Below are 25,469 nucleotides of genomic sequence, written 5' to 3'. Positions count from 1 at the left end.
TCATACAGTAAGCTAGCAGTGGAGAGTGAAGCTGTGGTGTTGAGGATTGCATTTTAACACCTTACCCACTTGGCAACCGTGTCAACTGTGTAATGGGAATTTAATGACATACAGCTAAAACAGCAAAATATACAAAAAAATTGCAGTACAGTGTACTTTCAGTATCACAAAAAACAGACATTTGATGCTTGATCTTGATATTCAAAGACAAATATTTAATTCTTGCACAACAAACAGTAACATTTTGTTTAATGTTTCTTCTTCTTCTTTCGGCTGCTCCCGTTACGGGTTGCTACAGCGGATCATCTTCTTCCATATCTTTCTGTCCTCTGCATCTTGTTCTGTTACACCCATCACCTGCATGTCCTCTCTCACCACATCCTTAAACCTTTGCTGAGGCCTTCATCTTTTCCGCTTCCCTGGCAGCTCTATCCTTAGCATCCTCCTCCCAATATACTCAGCATCTCTCCTCTGCACATGTCCAAACCAATGCAATCTCGCCTCTCTGACTTTGTCTTCCAACCATCCAACTTGAGCTGACACTCTAATGTACTCATTTCTAATCCTGTTCATCATTGTCACACCCAATGCAAATTTTAGCATCTTTAACTCTGCCACTTCCATCTCTGTCTCCTGCTTTCTGGTCAGTGCCACCGTCTCCAGCTCATAGAACATAGCTGGTCTCACTACCGTCCTGTAGACCTTCCCTTTCACTCTTGCTGATACCCGTCTGCCACAAATTAATCCTGACACTCTTCTCCACCCATTCCACCCTGTCTGTACTCTCTTTTTCACCTCTCTTCCACAATCCCCATTACTCTGTACTGTTGATCCCAAGTATTTAAACTCATCCACCTTCACCAACTCTGCTCCCTGCATCCTCAACAGTCCACTGACTTCCCTCTCATTTACACAAATGTATTCTGTCTTGTTCCTACTGACCTTCATTCCTCTCCACTCTAGAGCATATCTCCACCTCTCCAGGGTCTCCTCAACCAGCTTGCTAATATATTATTTTAACTTATTATTGGAGCAAAATACAAGAAAAGAAGTAATGCATTAAAATATTAAACACATCATCATTTTATTATTGGAAAGAGGTTGTATCAATAAAAAGTGTGACATATGGTAAATTTTTGTTTTCTTCTTACTCTGCAATTACAATGCTTCCTTTTGTACCATAGAGGTCATTTACAAATTAAACTGTTTTAAATGTTATTGTTATTATTCACTTTTACATTTAATGAAAAAGCATCATTGGGAAATTACTTAACGGTTTTCACAATAAAGCAAAATGTATTAGTAATAAATACAACTGGAAGCCTACTTAGAGCTTGTAAAAAACAACCTAAAGAACTCTAAGACTGTGAGAAGCAAGATTACCTGGTCTAATGAAACCAAAATAAGTGTCATGTCTGGAGGAAGCCAGACCCCTGCTCATCACCTGTGCAATACCATTACAGCAATGAGGCATGGTCATGGCAGCATTATATTGTAGAGTTGTTTTTCAGTGGCAAGAACTAGGAGAATAGACAGGGTTAAAGGAAATCTGAATGGCACAGCAATATTCTTGATGAAAACTTCCTCCAGAGTGCTCTGGGTCTCAGACGGGGCTGAAGGTTCACAAAACAAAGATAACACAGGAGTGGCTTAGGGACAACACTAGTAATTTCCCTGGCATGCCCAGACAGAGAGTGAACTCAAACCCCATTGAACATCTCTGGAGAGACCTAAAAATAAATGTCTGCCAAAGGTCTCCATCCACCCGGACAGGGCTTGAGAGGGTGTGCAGAGAAGAATTTCAGGAAATCCCCGAATCCAGGTGTACAATGCATGCCAAATCAGACACAAGAAGACTCCAGGCTCTAATCACCATCAAAGGTGCTTCAACTGAGCACAGAGTAAAGAGCCTGAATATTTGTGTCAGTGCGATATTTCAGTGTGTGTATTTTAATAACTTTGTGAAAAATTCTAAAATCCTGTTTTTGCATTGTTATTCTGGGTAACTGAGTGTTGCCTGATGTGGAGAAAATTTAATTTTAAATGTTTTAATTTAATTAAATTTTAATTTTAAATGTTTTAGTACAGTGGTAAGTAAAATGTGAGAAAAATGAAGGGGTCTAATTACTTGAAATCACCGTATATATTATCACCAACTATTTACACCCACTAACTCCAATACAGAATCACTTCAGCACGAAGCACTACTGTCCTTTGACAGGAAGCTTTTATATACTCAGAAACTGTCACCCAAAGGTTAGCAAAGAAGTAGAAATGGCAAATTGTAAAGCCAACATCTTGAGTTTAACTCCCACTTTTGCTGTCTAATGTTCGACAGGTAGAAAAAAGGGATGGGTATTCCCTGAGCAGTTCCTCAATGGTGACAATTGAGATGTTTTTCAGAGATCACTTAACGAGGAGGCAAATGTGGCCAGCAGTGTGCGCAGAATCAGATAAGAGAGTGGCTAAGTAGCCTGTTGCTGGATAATGGAGATTATTTTTAGTGTAAAGGTACAACTGATGTCCAGTAATCTTAATGTTGTGAGTTTGCATTCCGTGTCTGCAGTCTAAGGGTATATGGCTCAGGACCTTGCATGTCTCTTTGTTCGTGGCGATGTTATTACCATATCCGAATGTGTTTTTCTCCACTTAGTCCAGCTTTTCCTAAATCATTTCCTAAGACATTTTGGTAAGTTTAATTTATGACTCTGGCCACAGATGAGTTTTTTCATGAGGTAGTGTAGGACAGGCCAGGTTTAGAACTTCACAGGAAGGGACAAACAGTAGTTTAATATCAAATGCATGTAATAACTTAATTTCTAGCCCAAAGTTAAAGTGCTATAATAGACTGAGTGATACATTAAAAATTGATTGTCTTAATGCTAGGAGTATTCAGAATAAAATAATTGAGAAGGAATTATGTAGCTGAACATAATTTTGATATACTGTACATAGAAATAACAGAAACATGGCTAAATAATAGACAATAGGAAAGAGTAGAACATGAAGGGGTACACATTATTTGGGAAAGTCTGGCAAAACTGAAAAGGTGGGGGAGACACCATTTATTTAAAAAAGTTTAAATGCAAAGCTTTTTCAATCGGATAGTGAACTGTAGCTTAGTTAAGTTGTTTGGATTCAACTAGATGGAATTAGGGATTGATGCCAAATTTTGGAGTGTGTTATAGACCTTCTAATGCAGACAATAGTTTACATTTTTTATTTTTTAATAAAATGTAAAAGGAAAGTTTACAGAGGAATATTATAGCCATGGTGGACTATAATTATCCAAATATTAATTGAGTTGGCCTCACAAATAGCAGATCACAAGAACAGGAGTGTTTAGGCATAATTAGTGACTGCTTTATTAACATGAATGTTAGAGCATCAGTGATTTAGGGTTTTGTAATAATCAGGATAGAAATGAAGGGGTAAAGGTGATCTAGTAACCATAATTTGCTAGATTTCACAGTGTTTTTGTAAAGTTTATATTCTTAAATAAAACCAATTACATTTAATTTTAATAGGGCAAACCTAGCAAATGTAGCAAAATGGTATAAGCTTTTAAGTGTGAAGACAGCTAAGGAGATGTTGGGCAATTTTAAAAATGTTTTGCACATAATATACATCAAGTATATAAAGCACTTTGAGCTATTTTTTGTATGAAAATGTGCTATATAAATACATGTTGTTTGTGTGTTGTTGTTGTTATCAAGTTCATCACAAAATTTAGAAGCAGTACAAAATTAAAGAAAACTGCAAGGTGGAAAAATAAGGAGCTAAATGAGAATTACAAAGAAAAATTAAGCTGTATAAGGAATATAAGACTAGCAACTCCAGAACGAAGTGTATGGCATATGAGAACACGAGAGCAATGGTTTAAAAGGACATTAGGAAGGCCAAACGTCTCTTGGAGAGAAATTTTGCAGAAAAGCCAAAAGATGACCCAATAAAATATTTTCAATATTTTAAAAGTAAACGAATGGTCAAGGAGGAGGTGAATACTAACAGGAACAGTAAAAGTGAGATAGAATAAATAGTGAAATAGCAAATGCTTTAAACTAAACTTATATATTATAAGCTTATTTATATGTATGAAGAATACAATAACCTTGCAAAAGTAACAATGACTACTAAGGAGGTACTTAGTTGTAAATTGTAGAGGGAGTACTGGTTGGATTAAATGAGCCAAAATCTAACAAATCATCAGGATCATATTTATCCCCAGGTGCTTAGGGAAGTTAGTGAGAACATATAAAAACCCATGGCACATATTCTTTGATATCCTGTACACACTGGGGGAATTCCTAAAGACTAGAAGATAGCACCTATTATCCCATTGTATTAAAAGGGTGATTGGGCTGAATCAAGCAACTATAGGCCTTTTAGCTTAACCTGCATCACAGGTAAATTAATGGAAGCTATTATTAAAGGAACAGGAGTGTACCCAACATGGGTTCAGACCAGGAAGATAGTGTTTGACTAATAGAATTTCACAATATTTCTATCTATCTATCTATCTATCTATCTATCTATCTATCTATCTATCTATCTATCTATCTATCTATCTATCTATCTATCTATCTATCTATCTATCTATCTATCTATCTATCTATCAGGAAGCAACAAAAGCATACAATAAGTGAATTGCATGTTATTATTTATCTTGAATTTCAGAAGTCCTTTGACAAAGTACCATATGAAAGGCTAGTGACCAAGCTAAAAGTACAGTGAATTCAGGGCACGGTCTGTAGGTGGATACAAAATTGGCTCAAACAGAAGGAAGTAAAGGGTAATGTTGAGTGGAACTTTTTCAGAAGCAGGTGATGTTAAAGTGATGTCTTACAGCGGTCAGTGCTGGGTCCGCTGCTATTTTCTGGATAAGAAAACGAATAAGCTAATTACTAGGCGGAAGGGCAGATATTGAAGAATCAGCCAAATTGTTACAAAGGGATAATCTACTGGCTTGGGTAGATTTGTGACAGTCAAAATTTCATGTAATTAAATGTAAACCATAACATGTAGAAAGCAAAAATGTTAGATTTGATTACACAATGGTGGGTCTGAAACTTGAAAGTACCCATTATGAGAAGGACTCAGGAGTCATAGTGGACTCAACACAATCAACATCCAGGCAGTGTACAGAAATGACCAAGAAAGCTAATAGGATATTAGGTTATATATCATGTTGTGCGGAGTAAGATATGCTTAATTTTGTGCTATTGAGGCTTCACCGCTTCACCTGGAGTACTGTGATCAGTTTTGGTCTCCATATTATGAAAAAGACACAGCAGTGGTAGAGAAAGTTCAGAGAAGAGCAGCTAGGCTCATTCTAGGGCTGAGATGTGTGAGCTACAAGGAGAGATTGAAGGAGATGAACCTTTTCAGTTTAAGCAAACAGAGATTAAGTGGGAGGATGATTGAAGTGTTTAAAATTTTGAACGGAATTAGTACAAAGGATCCAAGTTGTTACTGTAAAATAAATTCTGCAACAAAAAAATAGGGACATGGTTGGAACTTGTTAAAGGCAGATTTTGCACAAATGTTAGAAGGATTTTCTTCTAGTACAGAACCATAGGCACATTGAATAAATTATCAAGCATTGTGGTGGATAGCATGATTTTAGGGACCTTCATATTTCAAATTGATGTTATTTTGTGCAATCTAGATGAACAGGATGGATGAAATCGTTAGGTTGAATGCTCTGTTCTCATCACAATTTTTCTAATGTTCTAATGAGTGTGTCCAGCGCATGATGCTACCGGTATTAGCTCTGTAACCCCACTCAGCATTAAAGTAAGAGTGTTTGAACATTTTGTGTAGAATAGCCTAAAATAAGTGCTCAACCTAAATTGTACATAAATCCTAAAAAGTATCAGAAGAAGAATATTTTTTTTTTGATTTTGAAACAGTCAATTAATCACATATTTGTCATAACATTGTACATCTTATTCCATATTATTTAAGTTACACATTATTTTGAATGAAATACTTTTTTTTTTTTACTTTCATCCCAATTTGGGTTATAGCATTGCAAGCTGGAGTCAACTGAGTTTCTCATGTAGAATAATCAGTTGAAAGCTTTGAGTGAGTTTTTAATTTTATATTTTAAATCCATTGTTATTTCAAGCATGTTATAAATATATTTTTCTTACCTATGTATCTTTTGGCAGCCATTTGTATGTCCATATTATGTAATCAACCTTTAGCTGAAAATTTCCAGGGTGATTATATTGGTATTAAAATGGCAAATTATATCCTCACATTCAGAGCAAGTTTGAAAGCCGTTTTAAAGATCTATCTCTAAATAATTCAACATACTTAACTAAAGTTCTGCAAGTATTATGGGGCCTGTGATGCATTGTTCATTCTCTGTTTTTAGACTTTAGCTAACAATTCATGGTTTGCTTTCTGTCTTTCTTGTGCAAACAGATTGTTGACCTAGTCTTCTGTTTCATCATTTAAGTAACAGCTTGAAAGGTCTACGCTTGTTATCTTATGCCGTTTACTGTGTACAGTTGATTGCCCTAAATTAAATCTTTCAAACAGTAACCAAACAAAAGCACAATGCTTATTTAGTTTTAGTATATATTAAAAGGTTTATTATGAATAATGAAATCTTTACGGTTTTCTGCCAGATTAAACATAATTAATGTTTGCTCTTGAAACTTATTTTTTGTGATTGCCAAGGTAGGAATACTTGGTTAAGTTAAACGCTAAGACAATTTAAACAGTAGTGTGGAGCTGAAAGTTACCTAGTGTTGTGATTTATAGGAGTCCCAGAGCACACGTCCCAAAAAGCACTTCCAAAAATGCCCAGTATAGGGGGATAACTAGTAACAAAGGAAAACACATATGTTTATAACAATGAAAAGGATTTATTTACTTGAACATGCTCTGTGAAACAGTCACATATTATATATAACAAAAGTCACAAATTCAAATCAAGGTCAAAACACAGGGCAGAAAGTCAAAAAATCCAGATATATCACAAATCACAGTAGAAACACAGAAACTCACCAAAACTCCAAATTGCATTCAAATGAACAGCCAGGAACTGTGGGAGAGCCTCTGAATTTACAGGTCAGAGGGCAGTTCCTGGTGGTGATTGGGAGATGGCCGCACCTCTTGGTGGACCACCCACAAAACACATGAAACATAACCAAGGCAATAATACAAAGACAAAATGAAACAAATAAAGAATACAAATACTAAATGCAAGCAATATTAATGTAAACAAATCAATTGGAAATGGACAAAAAGGACATGAAATGAAGACCTGACCTGAACCTCAGATCTTGGCCAAATCATTGCACTCAGATAAAGTAAAATGTGACATGGTGGGGCATAATGATGCTACAGAAAATTACAAAGACAAACAGCAATGGGTTTTTATGCTTGCTTAGTTTTAATTACATGTATGTAATTTGACATTTTTAATTTGCCGGCAGTGTTTTTACAGACATCACATTAAAAACACAACAAGAATTTACTAATCAAACATGGCATAATACTTATGATAAAATATCAGATCATATGCATTATACATACTTTGTTTTCTATGTGTTTTAACAAATTTGTATCTTTATATGACCAAATCTGTATTTAATAATTAGTATTATCTATACTTGTATTTTACCTCAGAATTTGTTACAGTGCAATGCACCTGCACTCAGTGAAGTCCACTATACAAAAACAAGTTGTATTGTATTATATAATTGTATTGTACATATAAAAATTAAACCAACATTCAGACTAGACCAGTGATTGACAAGAATGATAACTGTTCAACCCACTTATTAAGCTTGTGGATGTTTATTAAAGCAAAATATTTAGGATATTAATAAAAACAGAGACAAATGAGCCATGGAACCTTTTGCATTCAAAAGCTGTGATCTAATGGAAACAACTGGACTTGTGAATTTAATGGGTCAGTGCTGTGTGAGAGAATCCACTCAGCTTTCTGCAATATCCATTTACTAAATATGTATGTCAGATTGTGCGGTTGAGACCAGACCAAGCCAACTGAACATAAGTTAAAACAGACTCATTTCATAATGTATATTAAAAGGCAAGCTAAAAAAACATTTTTTTTTAGACAGTAGGGGTTATGTTGTCCCATTTGCTTCTGTTATTGAAATCTGATTGTTGAAATCTATCATTAATTCTTTGTTTTTTTATGTTTAATTATGGTAGACTCATTACACTAGTTAAGAAAATCACCTGATTTGTTTATTCTTATTTAGTAGACTTACAATCTCATTGAATTTTTTTTTTAAATTATCCAATTTTCAACCATTAATATACGGTAAAGTACAATGCACAAAAGAGGTAAAAAAAAATATCCCACAGGGAGCCCTTTTGATAAGAATAGCATGTCAGACAGAGAACTATTTACTTTCACTCTTTAGGTCCTGTCTGCTAAAACCCAAATTGAAATCTTTAATAAGCCCTGTGGCCAGGTGCAGGAACAACAGACTGACAGATAAAAAATTGGGTAGTCAAATTTAGTACGAAAGAAAAACAGACAATAAAAAAAACAAATATATTGATGTTGTCACCCTATACTTCGGGCCATAAAATCAACAAAATGAACTCTTCTTCAAATGGGACACTTTAATCATGAGCTCCGTTGGACTGTTCACCCTGGCAAAAATTATGCTTCTTTCCAGGAATCCAGGGTTCTTATGGATGGGGTAATGGAAGGCGTGAAGTCAGATGCTCTCAATGGGTGGTTTCTTGGTGCTGGCAGAAGAGTAGGAGAAGACAGTGTTAGCAATAGGGACCCCTTTCATCTCAGCTGGTTATTACATACCTTGACAGAGCCTGTGGGGAAATCCTCTGACGCAAATGTGTCACAGCCTATCAGAAAGAATGTGGTGCTGGATGGTATTAAAAATGAATGGGGAGCCTACAAACACATCCTCCAAGTGTTATAAAGCAGATGAAGCAAAGAAACAATGGCTTTCTCTGTTCATCTATCATTCTAGAAGTCAAACTGAAATTGGTCCAGAGTTTTCCCTCTTTTAGTTTCTTCATTAAGTTTTACAATTATTTCATTACTAGTGTGGTTATGTCATAGCCACACATCAGAAGTAATTTCACATTTTGGAATATTTGTTTTTAACTATAGGTTTTAACCTGTTTCTACAGCTTTGGGATAAAACATTGCACAAGATTTAAAGAGCCATCTATTAAGATGGTATTGAGAATGTATTTAACACTGGCAATTGTGCTTTATAGTTATGTGTGTGTAATACTGTTAATCTATAGTGATTTGGTTCTTTTTACATTGTTTACATCAGATCATTTATACAAACCTTTCAAAACTTTATATTTTATTAACTTTTTATTAACTTTCTTCCAAAGCATAGAGTATAACTATTTTATTAAGAGCAGTAATTAAATAAAAGCTAGTTATTTTCTTGGTGGCCTGGCCTATTGTTATTCAATTAAATTGAGAGAATGGAACAAGCCACTCCTCTTTCCTGCCTGTCAGCATGTACTCAGTGTGGGATTATTTGGTTCAGCACTCTGATCTCACAGGCTGAAGTTGCATATCCATCATGGGACAACTGGGAACTTTCTCTGTATGGTTTGTCCTGCTGATTTCAACTCAGCCCACCTTGCAATTTTGGCTTTTTAATGTTATCTTTCCTCCTAACGCAGATCCTCTTGATGCAAAAGTGGACAACATAACTCCTGTAATTCTGGGCAAGTATTTAGCTTTTTTAAATACAGACTATTCTTTGTGAGATGAATACAAAAGAAAGAAACTTGTATTAAGTTGGTAAACTCTGATAATAGATATAATAAATTGATACCGTCTATTAGTAATCTCAATATTGATGCATGCCTGAGTCGTATTATTTGGTATTGTTTTGATTAATTTAATCAAATAAATCATTATTTCATATAATACAAGTTGTAGTGAGCATATGCAGAAAACTCATTGCACTCTGTTGAAAGTTGAATGTTGTAAACATAAAATTCCAGACTGCTGATATTTTCTAAATTTAATATTCATCATGTTTTAAGGGCATGTTCATCTTTAAAACTTTATTCTTATTTTGTTTTCATTGATGTTATCCATTTTGTTTTACTTTTTTCAAAGTGTTAATCATTACAGAGACATAAAGGATATAGGGTTGAATTTCTTTAGCACCTTTAAAAGTGTTTTGAAAATAAATAATAGTTTTAGCATATCAGTTTCATTTTTCTGTCTAATACTTTATTTGGTATATAAAATGTACATTTATAAAATTTCTTTAAATTAGATGTATAAAATTGTAGCACCATAAATGTGTAAATATAATATTCAGAATTGTATTCATATAGAATAGCTTCAGGATGTTTGCCCAAACTATATATCTTAATTGGGGCTGTACTTTATTTGCAGCCAATGCAGTGTTGCAATTCACTTTAAGAAGTTGACTGTAAAGTTTTAAAAAAGTAAAACAACTATTTTCTTCATACAAGACAAAACTATATTTTTTTTATAAACTGTGCCGTGTAATTTTGTAATAGGTTAAACATAAATCTAGTACCTGAGGAATACCTCAGACACATTTCAGTTGACTTTCTTTTTGCCTTAACTGACTTTGAGGTGAATTACAGAGAGCTGAGTCATGTGTTTTATGTGTAATCGGAGATGATCATTTGGACTTTGTTAACACAAAGTCACCCTTTAAGATGAACTGGAATTTACATAATGTGCATAAAAGCCAAGCAAAATGACACCTTTTATTGGCTAACTAAAAAGATTACAATATGCAAGCTTTTGAGGAAGAAGGGGCCTGAATTGCCTCGAAAGCTTACATATTGTAATCTTTTTAGTTAGCCAATAAAAGGTGTCATTTTGCTTGACTTTTTTCTACATTTATAATGGTTAACACGGTACAACACCCTAGTACTACATAATGTGCATAAGAAATTATAAATTATATGTCTAGCTGTGAATAAAATTTCACATAATTTGCTGCACATATATAATATGCATGAACACAACCCTGACATTTTCATTTAAAATTATACATTCAGTAATTGTTCTATATTGGTCCTTGTTAAACATTCATTTAACTCTCATATTTGCTTAATCAATTAGAGATATCAGAACAGTGTTTATCTGCTTTAACAATTGTTAACTGACAGCTAAAGACTTCAAGCTAGGATGTCTTCATTGTGTTTATATCATAAAGTGATACATTGTTTTTTAGGAGGAATGTCTGAGCTAATCAAAATCATAAAGTAAATTTTCCTGGTTCTCTGTTCTCTTTACATATTTATATAAATATTTAAATTAATTCTTGAAAAATATTTAGTAGATGGTACAGTGGCACAGGCCCTTCAAGCTCCAGCCCCACTGTGACCCTAAATTTTATAAAATGGATTTGAGCATGTTATGTTAAATCTAGTTTGTTTCTACAATTACTATTTTTATATCTAATATATAAAGCAGAGTTGATGTATGTCTTGTGATAAATTAGTCACAAAAACAAGCATAAAGGTTTGGGGAATGGCCCCGTATAATGGTTTTCGGTCAAGATGATAAAGAAAAACTTTTTATCAGACATTCGACCAGCATGATAAGGTTCAGTCGGTTTATATATGATGGCTAAAGGAAATGATGGAAGCATGAAGTGACGTCATCATGGTGGAACCGAAAGTGACATCATCTGCAGGAGCCGGAAGTGATGTCATCATGGTGGAGCCGAAAATGACATCATTTTCTGGAGACGGAAATTACATCATCGTATTGGGATTTGAAGTGTATGGTGAACCGATTGAAATATGGGTAGTTGTGGGTATGGAATGATTATTTTTCTTCCTTCGTTCTGCAGGGTCAGAAAGAGAGGCATTAGTACCCTCATACAACTCCCCATCTTGTAGCCATTCACTCACCTCTGGACCTTTTGATTGCCTCCTATTTGCACGTGTGTGACAGTGTGTATGTATGTATGTTTGTTTGTCCACCATACAAATCTGCACCGGGCGTCCGATCGCCACCAAACTGGGGATGGGGCTCCTTTGTGACCAGGAGTAGGCCACGGGGTATGTTTGGTTGGGAAAAATGTTCGTAGTGAAGCGCAGGGCACCTTTTCACCGACACAACGTTCGGCACACGTCCCCATACTTATCATCGACAAGATGGCCGCATGTTGCAACAGACATTCACAGTGGCGTCATCTAGAAGCAGTTTGCTCCCTGTGTGTCGCTCTTTAACCATGTTGCTTTAAATTACCAAGAGATGGCGGAAGTGTCCAACTATGAGAAGGCTGACTGCTTTGATCAGGTGAAGGGGAACTGTTGTATGGATGTAAAAACAGACGTTCATGGCGGCGCCATCTAGTGGCAGCTTTGGTCCCTGTGCGTCACTCTTTACCCATGTTTCTTTAAATTGCCAAGAGATGGAATTGTCCAAGTATTAGAAGGCCAACTGCTTTGATCAGGTCAAGGGGAACAGCCGTCACACTCCCACACGCACGGAAACTGCTGTATTTCATTCGCCAACGTCCGTTATATGGCAGCACGTTTGAACAGAGACTCGCCTTAAAAAGACAGCATCCTTCCCCCACCATTTTCCCCACATGTATGTCACTTCTCTCTGTAGTTACCATCGCCAAATCCACCATCCGCTAGATGGCAGCACAGTTCAACACAGACGCTCCTTACAAACAGAGCACACCTCCTCGCCATTTTTCCCAGTACGGTTTCAGTGCTACTCTTTCTCACGGGCTTTCCATATTTGTGGTGCTATTTGCTCACTTTCCGACTCACAGTACAATTTCAGTGTTGCTCTTTCTGACTGTCTGGTGCTATTTGTTTGCTTTCCAACGTATTGTAAATAACATAAATTCACCTCACTGTAGTGCTTATTCCATATGTAATACTATGTAACACATTATACTTGTCCTGCTTTTCGCTAATATACCCATGCCACCGAAAAAAAGACGTAGAATTGGAAGGTCCACTTCAGATGCCAGAAGAAAGTCTATTTCAATGGTGTCTGAAACGCCACACCAGACAAAATCCACATTGGAGGAACTTACAATAAAATGTGAATCAGAAAACTGTTTGTTCTATTTCTATATTCTGTTTCTTTCATTTGGGAAATTCACCGGTTATAGATTCCCGGACAATGCCGGGTACTCCTGCTAGTTATATTATATAACTCATGTTGTATTCTTTATACTGACAACATTCATAAATACAGTAATACCAAGGGGTTTGGATTTTTTCTACTTTATAAGGTCAGTAATGTAACGTGAAGTCTTGCAACTCAGGGATAATAATGTTTTATTTTATTTATTTATTTTTTAATCAAAGTGTGTTATTTTGAGTTCAATCAAAAATAATAAACAATCATAGAAAAAAAACTGTTGCTAAAGTAGGCAACAACAGCCTGTGACGATGTGGGTTCTGGCTCCACGCTCCCTTTGCTGTTTGAAGCACTTGAACCCAACACCGTCGATAATGTTACCGAGTGAGCTAGTCAATGGAGGCAAATTAAGCATCTGAGCAAGGGGATGGTTGAAAGTGCAACAGTGCTTTTATTAAAACAGTCAACAAAAACAGTGTTCCATAAATAGTGCAGTTCTTTCAAAGAGTCAATAAATAATCCATAAAAGAACGTGGCGGTTAAAACAACAATAAGAAAAAAACAATCCTTTAAAACGAGAGGTTAAAATCTTCTCTTGGAAGCAGTCTTAAAACAACAAACAAATCCGGTGCATCGTTTATTAGTGTTTGTTAGCGTCTCACCTGCTTATCCCGTTTGGGCCAAGCAGCAGGCAAGACGCTCTCTGCAGCTGCCCTCCTGAAACACACGCATGAGACTGGAGACCTCCCGATCCCTGGCTTCGGTATGGCACTCATCCCAGTCTCGGAGAACTTGGTTTCCAACCAACGGCCAGGTCGCCCACGTTGGGGATTCCAGCACCAAGTCTCCCGACTTCCGCTGCCTTTCAATGGCCTCTCTGCGGCCAGTCACCTTCCCTGGTCACTCCCGCTACCTGATCGCTCAGCGGGAGCGACATCAACACAAACGCCTGGGTGTCGGCCTAACACCCAGCTTCCACGCAGCTGTCCACGAGCGCTCGATCGCGCTCACCACACTCACGCACCGCCTGCTTCCTCTCCTGCTCCCGGTAACCTCCGTCCTCTCCTTTCCTTTTTTTCTCTCTCCGTTTTTTTACACCGAACGTTTCTTTCTCCCCTTTAAAACCGACTCGCGCTTCTTTTTAAAACGTGAGGGGCCATCACAGCTGTAGCATTAGCCACGGGAGCAATCACAAATGTGGGCAGTTCCTCACCTGTGCACAAGGTGAGAAACGCCCACATCGACGACTGCCCCGCGGCTCGCTACAAACCCCTCACGAAGCCGCCTCGGGTGCGGTGATTATCTATTTAAAATGAATGGCCTTTTCTCAACGAGCTGTGGACCCATAACACCACACAGCCCTTCCCACAGAGCCCACCCCACAACCCACCCTCTGTAAAAATGGCCAGGTAGAAATGGTCTCAACAGGATTAAAAGTTACTGGTGCCTGTATAGGCTTGTGAGAGAGGCCCAATAGACAAAGTGCTCCCCAGAGAAGAAAGAGAGATGAATCAAAAATGAGAAGAATTAAGGATTAAGATTAGTGGTCTGATGCAGATCCACAGCCAACCAGGTACTGACCAAGTGAACAGCAACTTGCCATTTCTGTATATTGGAGCCAGATGATCTGTTCATCCTCACTGCCAAAAGTTCAAGATTAGATTAAAGAAAGAGGATTTACAGAGGTTTACCGAGAGTGAGACAGGATATTCCCAGTGGGAGGCTAAGATAAATTTTACAGCGATAGTACCCAGACAGAATAATGCTTCTGGACAGAAGTCAGGGTAAGAGAAGAGAGGTCCAGGAGTAGAAATATATAAGGCAAAAGGGGAATGTTACCCGAGGATAGCTAGTTAGTAACTTCAGATCAGAAAGCATAAACTGGGGGATAGTTCTAAAATCTATAGAGAAAAATACCATGGACATTCAAAGGACATAAGTGAGAGATGGAATCAAATGCATAGAATAACATTTACAATGGGTGAGGTACAAATTTACACCGAGTATGTAGGCAACTGAGATTTTTTAACAATATCTCTGCATCATACATGTATAACTTCTCTACAAATGGGGAAGAAGAAGGGAAGTCACACTGTCAGACTGAAAATAAGGATAGGAGACTAGCAGGTATCTTACATAGACTTGCTTATAGGTATACCACTGGTTTAAAGTTTGAAGATAACATACTAGAAAAACTATATAAAAAAAAAGGGGTGGGTGGGGAGTGTAGAGGATATCGGGACCACTTTTTGCTTGAAGGACTGGTCTAATTTCAAGACAGAAAAAGAACGAAGAAGGAGAAACAGAAAACCTGGACCTAAGTTAATTGGAATGTTCCAAGTCTGGAGTCATCACAAATGTCACCATGAGTCCTCAACCAGCACAGGGCTGAAAAGAGATTGACTTGCATATAAAGTACTGGACTTGAATATAAAGTACTGGATTCTGGAAGATGAGGATATGGCTATTCCAAATTGGAGTTGTGCTAAGATATTTCCTCACTTTCATGAAGCATGAAAGACTAAGGGACTTAAATTAGGGGGACATGGCTTTAATTTCATTGAAGTGAAGGGAAGATTGAGGGATGTACTGGACACCGTGTTGGATTTAACAGGGAACCAGGAAGATATATTTGTGGATGGATTTAACCAGATCTATATTGCTGGAGGGTAAATGGCCAATAACTCTTAGTCTGGCAAAGAAACCTACTCAACTGTCTTCTTTTTTAACTTATCACAAATAAAAGTGGAGAGCTTAATGGAAAGCCTCTTACTATTCTATAACAAGATTGGCATAAGAGATCTAACTTCTGATTAATATTTTATGGTGGGGGAGGTGACACTAACAAAGTTAAAACAATACTCATTTTAATTATTGCTAATCTAGAATGAAATGGCAGTGGAAGAAAGGACAAGGAAAGGGATTCCTTGACACTCTTAAAAATATAATGGTAAGCAGATGATATAATGCCCTGCAGAAACGTTTCAAAGCCTATGTTCTTCAATATGTTAACCAAAGAAACATTACGTTTCAAATGAACTAAACAAACCAAGGATATGAGGAAGAACAGAAGGGAGCATTCCTACAAAACAGTGAAATATTGCCGGTATATAAAGAAATTTTGTGGTGTGAGCCTTTAGCCGCAATAGGGGTTTTTCTGCCTCACTATGCGCTGTCCGTGCAACGCGGCTGCAGAGAGCTTAAACAACTCGGCACATCCACATAAAAAAAACGACAAGGGGTGAGCGAGCTTTCTTGAAGGTTTTTACTGGACGTACCTCGTTGTAAACTGAAATATATACAAAAGAAACTTACCGGCATTTACAGGTGTAACCCCCACACCAAGGACAATTTAGGATCACCAATGCACCTAACCTGCATATCTTTGGACTGTGGCAGGAAACGGGGCACGGGGAGGAAACCCACGCAGACATGGGGAGAACATGCAAACTCCATGCAGGGAGAGACCCGGGAAGTGAACTCGGGCGTCCTTATTGCGAGGCAGCAGTGCTACCACTGCGCCACTGTGCCGCCCTTCCCTACGATCAAATCAAACTTGAAAAAAAAACAAAATTCAATTCCCACCCAAAAGAAAGAGAGGAGAGCCAACCAACAAAGCAATTCTTTGAAGCAGCAAGGAAGGAAGAGTATCGTTTTCCCTGACATAGAAGTTTGTTCTAAAATGTTATTGATTAGATTCTACCACATTTTAAAAAAGTTTTAAACAGATCCTCTGAGTGAGATATAGGAGATCAGTTAAATACTGACTGAAAAGTGGTGAGTTGGGATTCTTCCAGTTGAGCAAGATAAGTCTACATGCTAGTATAGAGGTAAAGACAATTACAATTTGTTTGCCCTTCTCCACTTTAAGCCCATCTGGGAGTACACCAAACACAGTTGTTAATATTTTAGGAGTGATTGTGACACAAAGACTATCTGACAGGCATTCAAAAATTTTTGTCCAAAAATATGTTAATTTGGTACACGCCCAAAACATTTGGTTCAGTGAGGCTGGAGCTAGACTACAATGTTCACAGGTTGAATCTTGCCCTGGAAACATTTTGGATAATTTTAATTGTGCTTGACAGAATATTTTAAATTGAATAACTGAGTGCTTTATGCATATAATGCTAGAAAGTATTCTGTGCATGGCTGCCTTTCGCTTCTTTTCTGAAATGTTAAGTGAAAGATAATTTCCCATTGTGGCCTGGGATCTTTGAAAGAAACTGACTACAAAGTATTTTTTCTAAATTGTAGAGATGCTATCTGAGTCTTCAAGACTGATCTGTATTTCTTCTGGAATAGAAATAGGTAGAAGATGAGATAAATTGGGCGGGTTCCTTGTAGCAAAGTTTCTAAATTGAATGTACTGGAAAAATTGTGTTGATGAGAAGTTAAATTTGAAGCTTAATTGTTTGTAGGATGCAAAAACATTATTGATATACAAGTCTCTAAATGTTTTAATCCTAGACATTTTCCAAACATTAAATGCTGTGTATTTCTGAGAAGTTAGAAAAGAGTTGTTATCATGTAGAGGTGCAACAGATAAGAGCTTCTCTGTCTTAACATGCTTCCTACATTGGGTCAATATTCTGAGTGAATGAAGGGCAATTAGATTATTAGTGTATTGGCAAAAGTTTGCATTTACTGGAGCATGGAGTAGGGAATATAAAGAAGTACTGCCAGATTTTACTTCTATTGCAGACCAGGCTTGTATATGGTCATCAATTTGTGTCAATGTTTAGGTTTTTATGGCCTATATATTTGCCAGCTAGTAATAAAATTGAAAGTTAGGTAGTGCCATCCTCTCTTCTGCTTTAGATCATTGTAGAGTCGCTCTTTGGATATGTGGAAGTTTCAAATTCCAAATAAATAAAGTTATGATCGAATCTAATTTCTTATAAAAAGGATTTGTTAGTGTATATGGAGATGGTTTGAAATAGAAAAACAAACTTGGGAAGGATGGTCATCTTAACAGAGTTGACTCTACCTGCTAATGTGAAATGGAGGGTAGACCATCTAATCACATCTTGTTTAATTTTTTTCATGCAGCGACAAAATTTTGTTGAAAAAGAACTTTATAATTACTTGTAAAATTTACCCCTAGATATTTAAAATGATCTGCTAAGATAAATGTGAAGGTGTCCAGTCTAGCATTGTGTGCTACAGAGTTCATTGGATTAATCTGAAAATCTTCTAGTGCTTTTAGAAATGCTGGCACAGACTTTTCTGGGTCAGATATATAAAGTACCATTTCATCCTCATATAGTGATATTTTCTGTTCAAGTCCTTCTCTGAAAATCCCCTTTATCTCTGATGCATTTTAAAAGTAAACCACCAATGGCTCAATGGCAGTTGCAAAGAACAATTGTGATAGGGGACATCCTTGTCAAGTACAGCATTCTAGTTTGAAGTAGACCCAATTATTGTTGTTAATAAGAACTGAGGCCTCTGGCCTAGTATAGACCAATTTCATCCATGCACATATGTTTGAGCTTAACCCATTTTTGCAATGTGGTGAATAGGAAGAATCCATTCAACCATGTCAAATGCTTTTTTTACATCTAAAGATAGTAAGATCTCTGGGGTGTTAGATTTAATGGTAAATATATTACATTAAACAAACGTTGAAGATGGAAGTTAAGTGTGTACCTTTAATAAATTCGGTTTGATATTACAGAAGGAAGTACTTTCTCAATCCTTCTAGCTAGAATGTTGGGAGTGTATCTTAATGTCATTATTCAGAAGTGAGATTGGTTTGTATGATGCACATTGTATTGAATCCTTATTTTTCTTAGTAATGACGGAAATTAATGCTTGTCGAAAAGTTTGAGGTAGAATTTTGTTGTCTTTAACTTTTATAAATGTTGCTAATAGTAGTGGAGCTAATTTATTTGAAAATGCTTTATAAAATTCTACTTGGTGGCAATCATTTGAAGTGAGTTTATAGTGTCTAGTAATTCTGAGAGTGTCAGAGGTGTATCCAGTTCCACAGCACTAAGAGCATTTAGCTGTGGTATCTGTAATGAGTCAAAGAACTCATTAGATTATGTCTTATCACTTATAGTATTCTGTAAATGTGTGAATTATATTTTTATGGTTTATGATTTTATCTCCATTTATGTTGGTAATTATTGCATTGCAGACTTCCTGGTTATGGATTTAATGGGTTTAAATCTTATTAGCCTTCTCTCCGTGTTTATAATAATGATGTTGCGATTTAAAGATGAGCTGTTCCGTTTCATTAGTAGTCAAGAGGTTAAATTCTGATTGTGAAACGTGCCTTCCTATAAAGTGCCTCATTTGGAGACCTGGTATAATCTAGATCTATTCTGGCTATTTCACTGATGAAATACAATACAATACAATACAATACAATTTATTTTTTTGTATAGCCCAAGAAGTCCTGCAATGGGCTTTAACATGCCCTGCCTCTTGACAGCCCCCCAGCCTTGACTCTCTAAGAAGAAAAGAAAAAACTCCCAAAAAAACCCTTGTAGGGAAAAAATGGACGAAACCTTGGGAAAGGCAGTTCAAATAGAGACTCCTTTCCAGGTAGGCTGGGCATGCAGTGGGTGTCAAAAAGAAGGGGGTCAATACAGTACAGTACAATACACAGAACAGAACAAAAGCTCAATACAATATAAAAATAAAAATTTTAGAAGTGCAGAGTAGAATTTAACAGTAGATAATATCACATACTATGATTTGGATTTGTTTACAAATCTGTCCTCTTAAAAATGCCTTCAGAGTTTTCCACTGTATTCCTTCAGAGACCTCTGGGAATGCGTTTGTCTCCAGAAAGTAATCAATTTGCTTGGATATGAATACTTTATAGTGCACATCAGCTAATGACAATGAAATGTGCGTATGCAGAAAAAAATTCAGATGCACAGAACTGTGCATAAGCCAACTTCCATGCACATCTGCTACATAAATCCTGGTCAGCATATTTTAATATACAAATCAATATAAATAGCCCTTTTTTGTTCAGTTTCGGTTAAAAGACAATGGAAAAAGCATGTGAAAAAAGGAAGTTCAGCAAATGTGAAGTTGAGGTAAGGAAAAGATATTTATTTGTTGGCCTTAGCAGTGGTATAAACAACAACAACATACAGAGTGTGGAAAAACTCAAAAGTTCAAGTTCAGAAAGTCGCACAGTGACTGAAATAAAAAAAGAAGTGGTCAGATATCAAAGTCGCTGTAAAAAGGTGAGTCATTTCCCACTGTTTGAGTGTCATACTGAAGTGTATTAGGGTATAGAGAAAAGAAAAAAAATGGGAACACAGTGAAAAAGGGTCAAAATGTCAACTTCAATCTCATTGTCCATTTTGTCATTAAAGTAGAACGAAAACTTAATCTTAAAATCAATGTTTAATTTACTAGAGTTTTTCAGATCCCATCATAATTAGGGTTATGTTAAGTGCTTCATATTGTATGTGTTCTTCTATGTGCTCTATGTGTGTGAATTACTACGTGCTGCTTAAATGGGCTTTCTTTTATGCCGATAGAACACAGAATACATTACATTCCTGATATTACACCCTTCTGAACTATTTAAATACTAAGATGTATACTTGATTATCATTTTCATGATGATATGAAGTAAAGCATGTATTAAACAAGGATCACGGTGGCACAGTGGTAGGGATGAGCTGGCTTCCAGTCCAGAGATTGTTCCTGCTTGCTGGGATGTGTGTGACCCTCAATGAAATAATTTATTACAGCAGGACTGTCTCTTTCAAACCCCCAATTCCTGTCCTTCCTTTTCTTTCTCCAAGAAACCAATCTCCACACAATAAGTTTAGTAATAAATGTCAAGCCATCCATATGCTTAAATTGCTGATTCTTAAAAACTTTTAAGGAACATTGAAATATATTCGTAGTACATGTTTAATTATTCCATCCAACTATCCATCCAGGATCACGCCAGTCCCAACAAGCTTACAGCACAAGGCAGGAACAATCCTTGAACAAGGCACCAGCTCATCGCTGCCCATACATTTAATTACTAACAGTACACATTATTTAAATGAAGTTAACAATTTATCTGTATAATGTAATATACATACTTTAATACATGTCATCTTAAAAATGATATGAAGAGCTCCAAGAAGATAGCGCTTGGAAATGTAATCGACTTAGAAGCCAGTCGTCATTATTTGTAAATATGCACTCTCTTCTATTGAAATTAATTCCTTTATTGTTATTGTATGGTACAATGAGATTCAATATGCAAATCCTCCATAAACTTATTTGCCTATAAAATGATAAAATAGCAACAATAATAATAAGAAGAATAATAGGATAAAAAAAAAATGAAAAATACACAATATTTAAGCTTAAGTACAATATACATGTATGCATTTAGTGCAGATAGTGCAAATGGCTCATAAAGTGGCTCAGGTTGTGCAGTATTACAACTGTAGTGTAAATTTACAGTGAGGTAATTGTACTTATAAATACAAACGGTTCTACTGGGAGCACTTGATGGACTGATTGAGTGCATTTATAGGTCTTGGGAAGAAACTGTTTGTGAACTGCGAGGTTCATGCAGGAAAAGTTCTGAAGCATTTGCCATATGTAAGAGGTTCAAACAGACTGTGGGCATGGCTGAGGCAACAGTCGTGCACTGAAAGTAGCAATGCTAAAGCAGTGGTGGTATTTGGAATAGTGTTGCCATTCTGTGGACCATTATATTGTTACAGGATGATTACAATCAGATACCTTAAATTTATAAACGATATGCAGTTATTTTCAGTATATTTAATAAAGCCGAGTCAGGGATGTGAATCTAAAAAATAAAGGGAAACCACACAAGAACAATAGCACTGCTTTGACGCTGCATGCCACCAGTTTGCGAAGCTGAGCTGAAAACCTGCATACTCAATAGTTTCAGCTGGCATGAGAATGTGCGTGACTTTACGCCAAGTTTAATTTTTATACATTGCAATGTGAGCATGGAAACAGGCATACCCAACATTTTTGTGCATATGCACTGTTTATACATGAGTCCCCAGGTATGGATTTAAAACACAATTAATGTCCCCGGCAATTATAATTTTGTGAGTGTTCATATTAGGAAAAGAAATCTACTTATTAGAATCGCTTCAATCTATACTAATAAAAGGCAAAGCCCTCACTTACTGACTGACTGACTGACTGACTGACTCACTCACTCACTCACTCACTCACTCACTCACTCACTCATTCTCCAACGTCCCGTGTAGCTGGAAGGCTGAAATTTGGCAGGCTCATTCCTTATAGCTTACTTACAAAACTTAGGCAGGTTTCATTTCGAAATTCTACGCGTAACGGTCATAACTGGAACCTACTTTCGTCCAAATATACGGCTATAGCCTACAGCTCGGTCGCTGTGTGAGGCGGAGTTGTGTTCCGCATCATCACACCTCCCACGTAATGGAGTGCCTGCCCATATAAGGCCGTCCGTCAGCAGCTATCCAATAGACACGCTGCCGCAAAATATTCGCAGGTGAAAGACTGTGCTTATGCAAACGAAGATGAGATGGTCAGGCACAAACTCAGCGAAAGTGCGAGAGAAACTTTTAAGTGTCGGGTCTTAGCTAACATTAAATAAAGCCGTGGACACTGCAAGATCACACGACATAGCACAAGCACAGATGAAAACCTTCGATGCATGTACTCCGAGCGGCTCACGTGAACTGACTTTGCAGGACTAAGAAAGGTGAACCCGTGCATGCAGTGTGTGATGTAACAACCCTCTGACGCTGAACAAGCCTTTTGTACACATATCAATAGGAAAGCAAGGTGTAAAGCTTAAGTTTAAATTACATTCATAGAATTTATTTGCAGGCAAATCCACAACTTAATACCGGGAATGCCTGTTAAACATCTTAGATTCACGAGTACCAATTTGGGTAGTGATCACTTTGATGAATTAAACCTGTTCAAAAAACGCATTACACAATTGAGAAGGCAGCAAAAGAATATGAAGCGAGTGACGCATACAAGCATATTCATAAGTGCAGCTACTGCGGAAACAAAGCACGGTATAAACTTTAAGTTTAAATTAAGTTCATAGACAGGCTGCCGCTGGCATTTGACATGCCTATGACGAATAGGACTGTACTTATGCAAATGAATAGGAAAGCAGGGTGTAAAGGTTAACTTTAAATTAGGTTCATAGACACGCTGCCGCTGGCGTTTGTCATGCCTATGATGAATACGATATTCGCAAGATAGATCGCACGAGATAGCACAAGCACAGTTGAGAAGCTTCGATGCATGTACTCCGAGTGGCTCACGTGAACTGACTTTGTTCTGGCTTTAACTACTGTGAAATAAACAGACATAAACTGGAAGCGTGAGTCTGTGCCTTTTAATAATCTCAAAAGAGAAACATGGTGGCAGCGTAGGTGACGGAACTACGCCGAAAGTCACGCCAGTTCGCTGTTAAACGTTCAGGAAGCGGAGACGCTAACATGAAAGGTAAATGGAGGGTCTGAGACCGCCGCTGACATTAAGCCTCGATGCTAAAGACCTAGCGAAGTCATGGAGAACATGGAAGGACGAATTCAGATTATTCACAGAACTTGCAAGGCAGAGGAAAACATTAAGGTGAGATTATTCCGTTACTTATTGGAGAGAGCGGCAGAGAATTGTGTCAGGCGCTGACCGGTGATGTAAGACCTAATGAGTTAACCATGAGCTTGATGATACGTAAATTTGATGAACATTACAACCCGAAAATAAACGAAACTGTAGAGAGGTACAGATTTTTTTCAAGAAATCAGGCAAGGGGAGAAAATATAGATAACTATGTCACAGATCTGAGAGTGTTAGCAGGCATATGCAATTTCGGGGAGATTTAAAGTTCCCTTATACGTGACCGAATTGTGTGCAGAACCAGTGATGCAAGTTTAGAGAGGTGCATACAAATATGCAGAGCCACAGAACTGTCGAAAGAGAACAGCAGAACAATCACACGGGGTTCTCTATTCTATACTTCTCCCGGTGTATCTCTCTGAATCCTCTGTGCGGGAACATTATCATTAGGTTTAACAATCCTATTGTTACACCTTCCACGTGCACCCAACCATCCTTATTACGGAGTCTTCCTTGCTTTACCGCTGGCTGCTTCTTTCGATTCACCTTCCCAGCTCTTTATTTAAACAGTTTTCCTTCTCACTTTTCTGCTCCTTTGCTGTCTTCTCCCTTTTCGTTCAAAATACGCGCCTCCTTGCCTTTAGCGATTTGGGTAGTGAACACTACGATGAATGAAACCTGTTATGTTTACAACGGTTGACAAACACGGAATGTAACTTGAACACAACATGTCCTCCAAATACGAACCTGATTGAAAGAAATAATGATAATCAAATCCTTGATGACAGCAACACTCATAACAGTCACAAAACAATTACATTAACAGTCAGGTTGTGTTTTCTTTAAAATATTTACTTTTCTTTTTCATAACTTCTTGAACACACTACTTCTCCGCTGTGAAGCGCGGGTATTTTGCTAGTATTAAATAAATTATCCATCACCATGGTATATCACCCTTCAGTATCACATATTATGTCTGATGCTACAAACTTACAGAGAAAACTTGGGGGTTGGTGGCAGGATTGACACTCCAGCCACCATAAAAAAACTCACACTGTTCCATGTGGTGCTTAGGTGTCACCCATTGCACGACTGAACTTGAGTCACAATCTAGGTGGTTGGTTGTGTGGTGTGGCAACACGCTGTAAAATCAGTGTATGCTCCCAACCTCTCTCTAACCTCTACAAATGGGATAGTTGTGTGTATTAAGATTTCCGCATCCCCAGTTTTCTTTGTATATCTAGAGTAAAAAAATTGTCAAATCCAATCCCTTTGCATCTGAAACCGGCCCTGACTTATTACATGAGTCTTCTGTAAAGGTACTATCTTGGCATTTAAACCTGTTAAGTGAGTAAACAATTTCTCTTTAATTCATGTTTGAGACCTTTTACATTCCATCTTACAAAGTTCACTGTTCAGTCATAAAAACATTGCCTATGAACTTTTGTTGACATTTTGTAGTCTTAAGTTAAGGTAGTACATTTTTACATATGATAGCTTTGACCTAGATGTCATATTATTTCCAGGTGTTATGGCTATGAAGCCTTATGTTTTTGACCCCCAAATCCCCCCACCCCCACATCAACGCAAGGCAGACCACATTCATGAAGTCTTGATCCTCTGACATGCCATGAGAGAGCAGCACATCCAGAACAAAATTAACCCTCCCCAGCAGCAGTGTCGAAAAGATTAAAATTGATGTATCTTTTGAAAGTACTGCCCCAATACAATAAACCTAGGGAAAGATGTTAAACAGTTCCAGTAGAGACTGAGATAATGTATG

The 25,469-nt window shown here is 37.2% G+C and overlaps 1 protein-coding gene across 1 annotated transcript in view; it reads left to right on the top strand.

Moving 5' to 3' along the window:
• Positions 1-9,512: 9,512 nt before the first annotated feature.
• Positions 9,513-25,469, top strand: part of lcat (lecithin-cholesterol acyltransferase) — a 54,904-nt gene continuing 38,947 nt past the window's right edge. Inside the window, exon 1 of the mRNA XM_039763840.1 lies at positions 9,513-9,714. Within this exon, the coding sequence (XP_039619774.1) occupies positions 9,567-9,714 (148 nt within the window). The 5' untranslated portion in view covers positions 9,513-9,566. The remainder of the gene's footprint in view (positions 9,715-25,469) is intronic.

The sequence above is a fragment of the Polypterus senegalus genome, chromosome 9, assembly GCF_016835505.1.
Source record: "Polypterus senegalus isolate Bchr_013 chromosome 9, ASM1683550v1, whole genome shotgun sequence".
NCBI lineage: Eukaryota > Metazoa > Chordata > Cladistia > Polypteriformes > Polypteridae > Polypterus > Polypterus senegalus.
The sequence above is the reverse complement of the archived record's forward strand: the minus strand, read 5'-3'. Positions and strand labels throughout refer to the sequence as shown.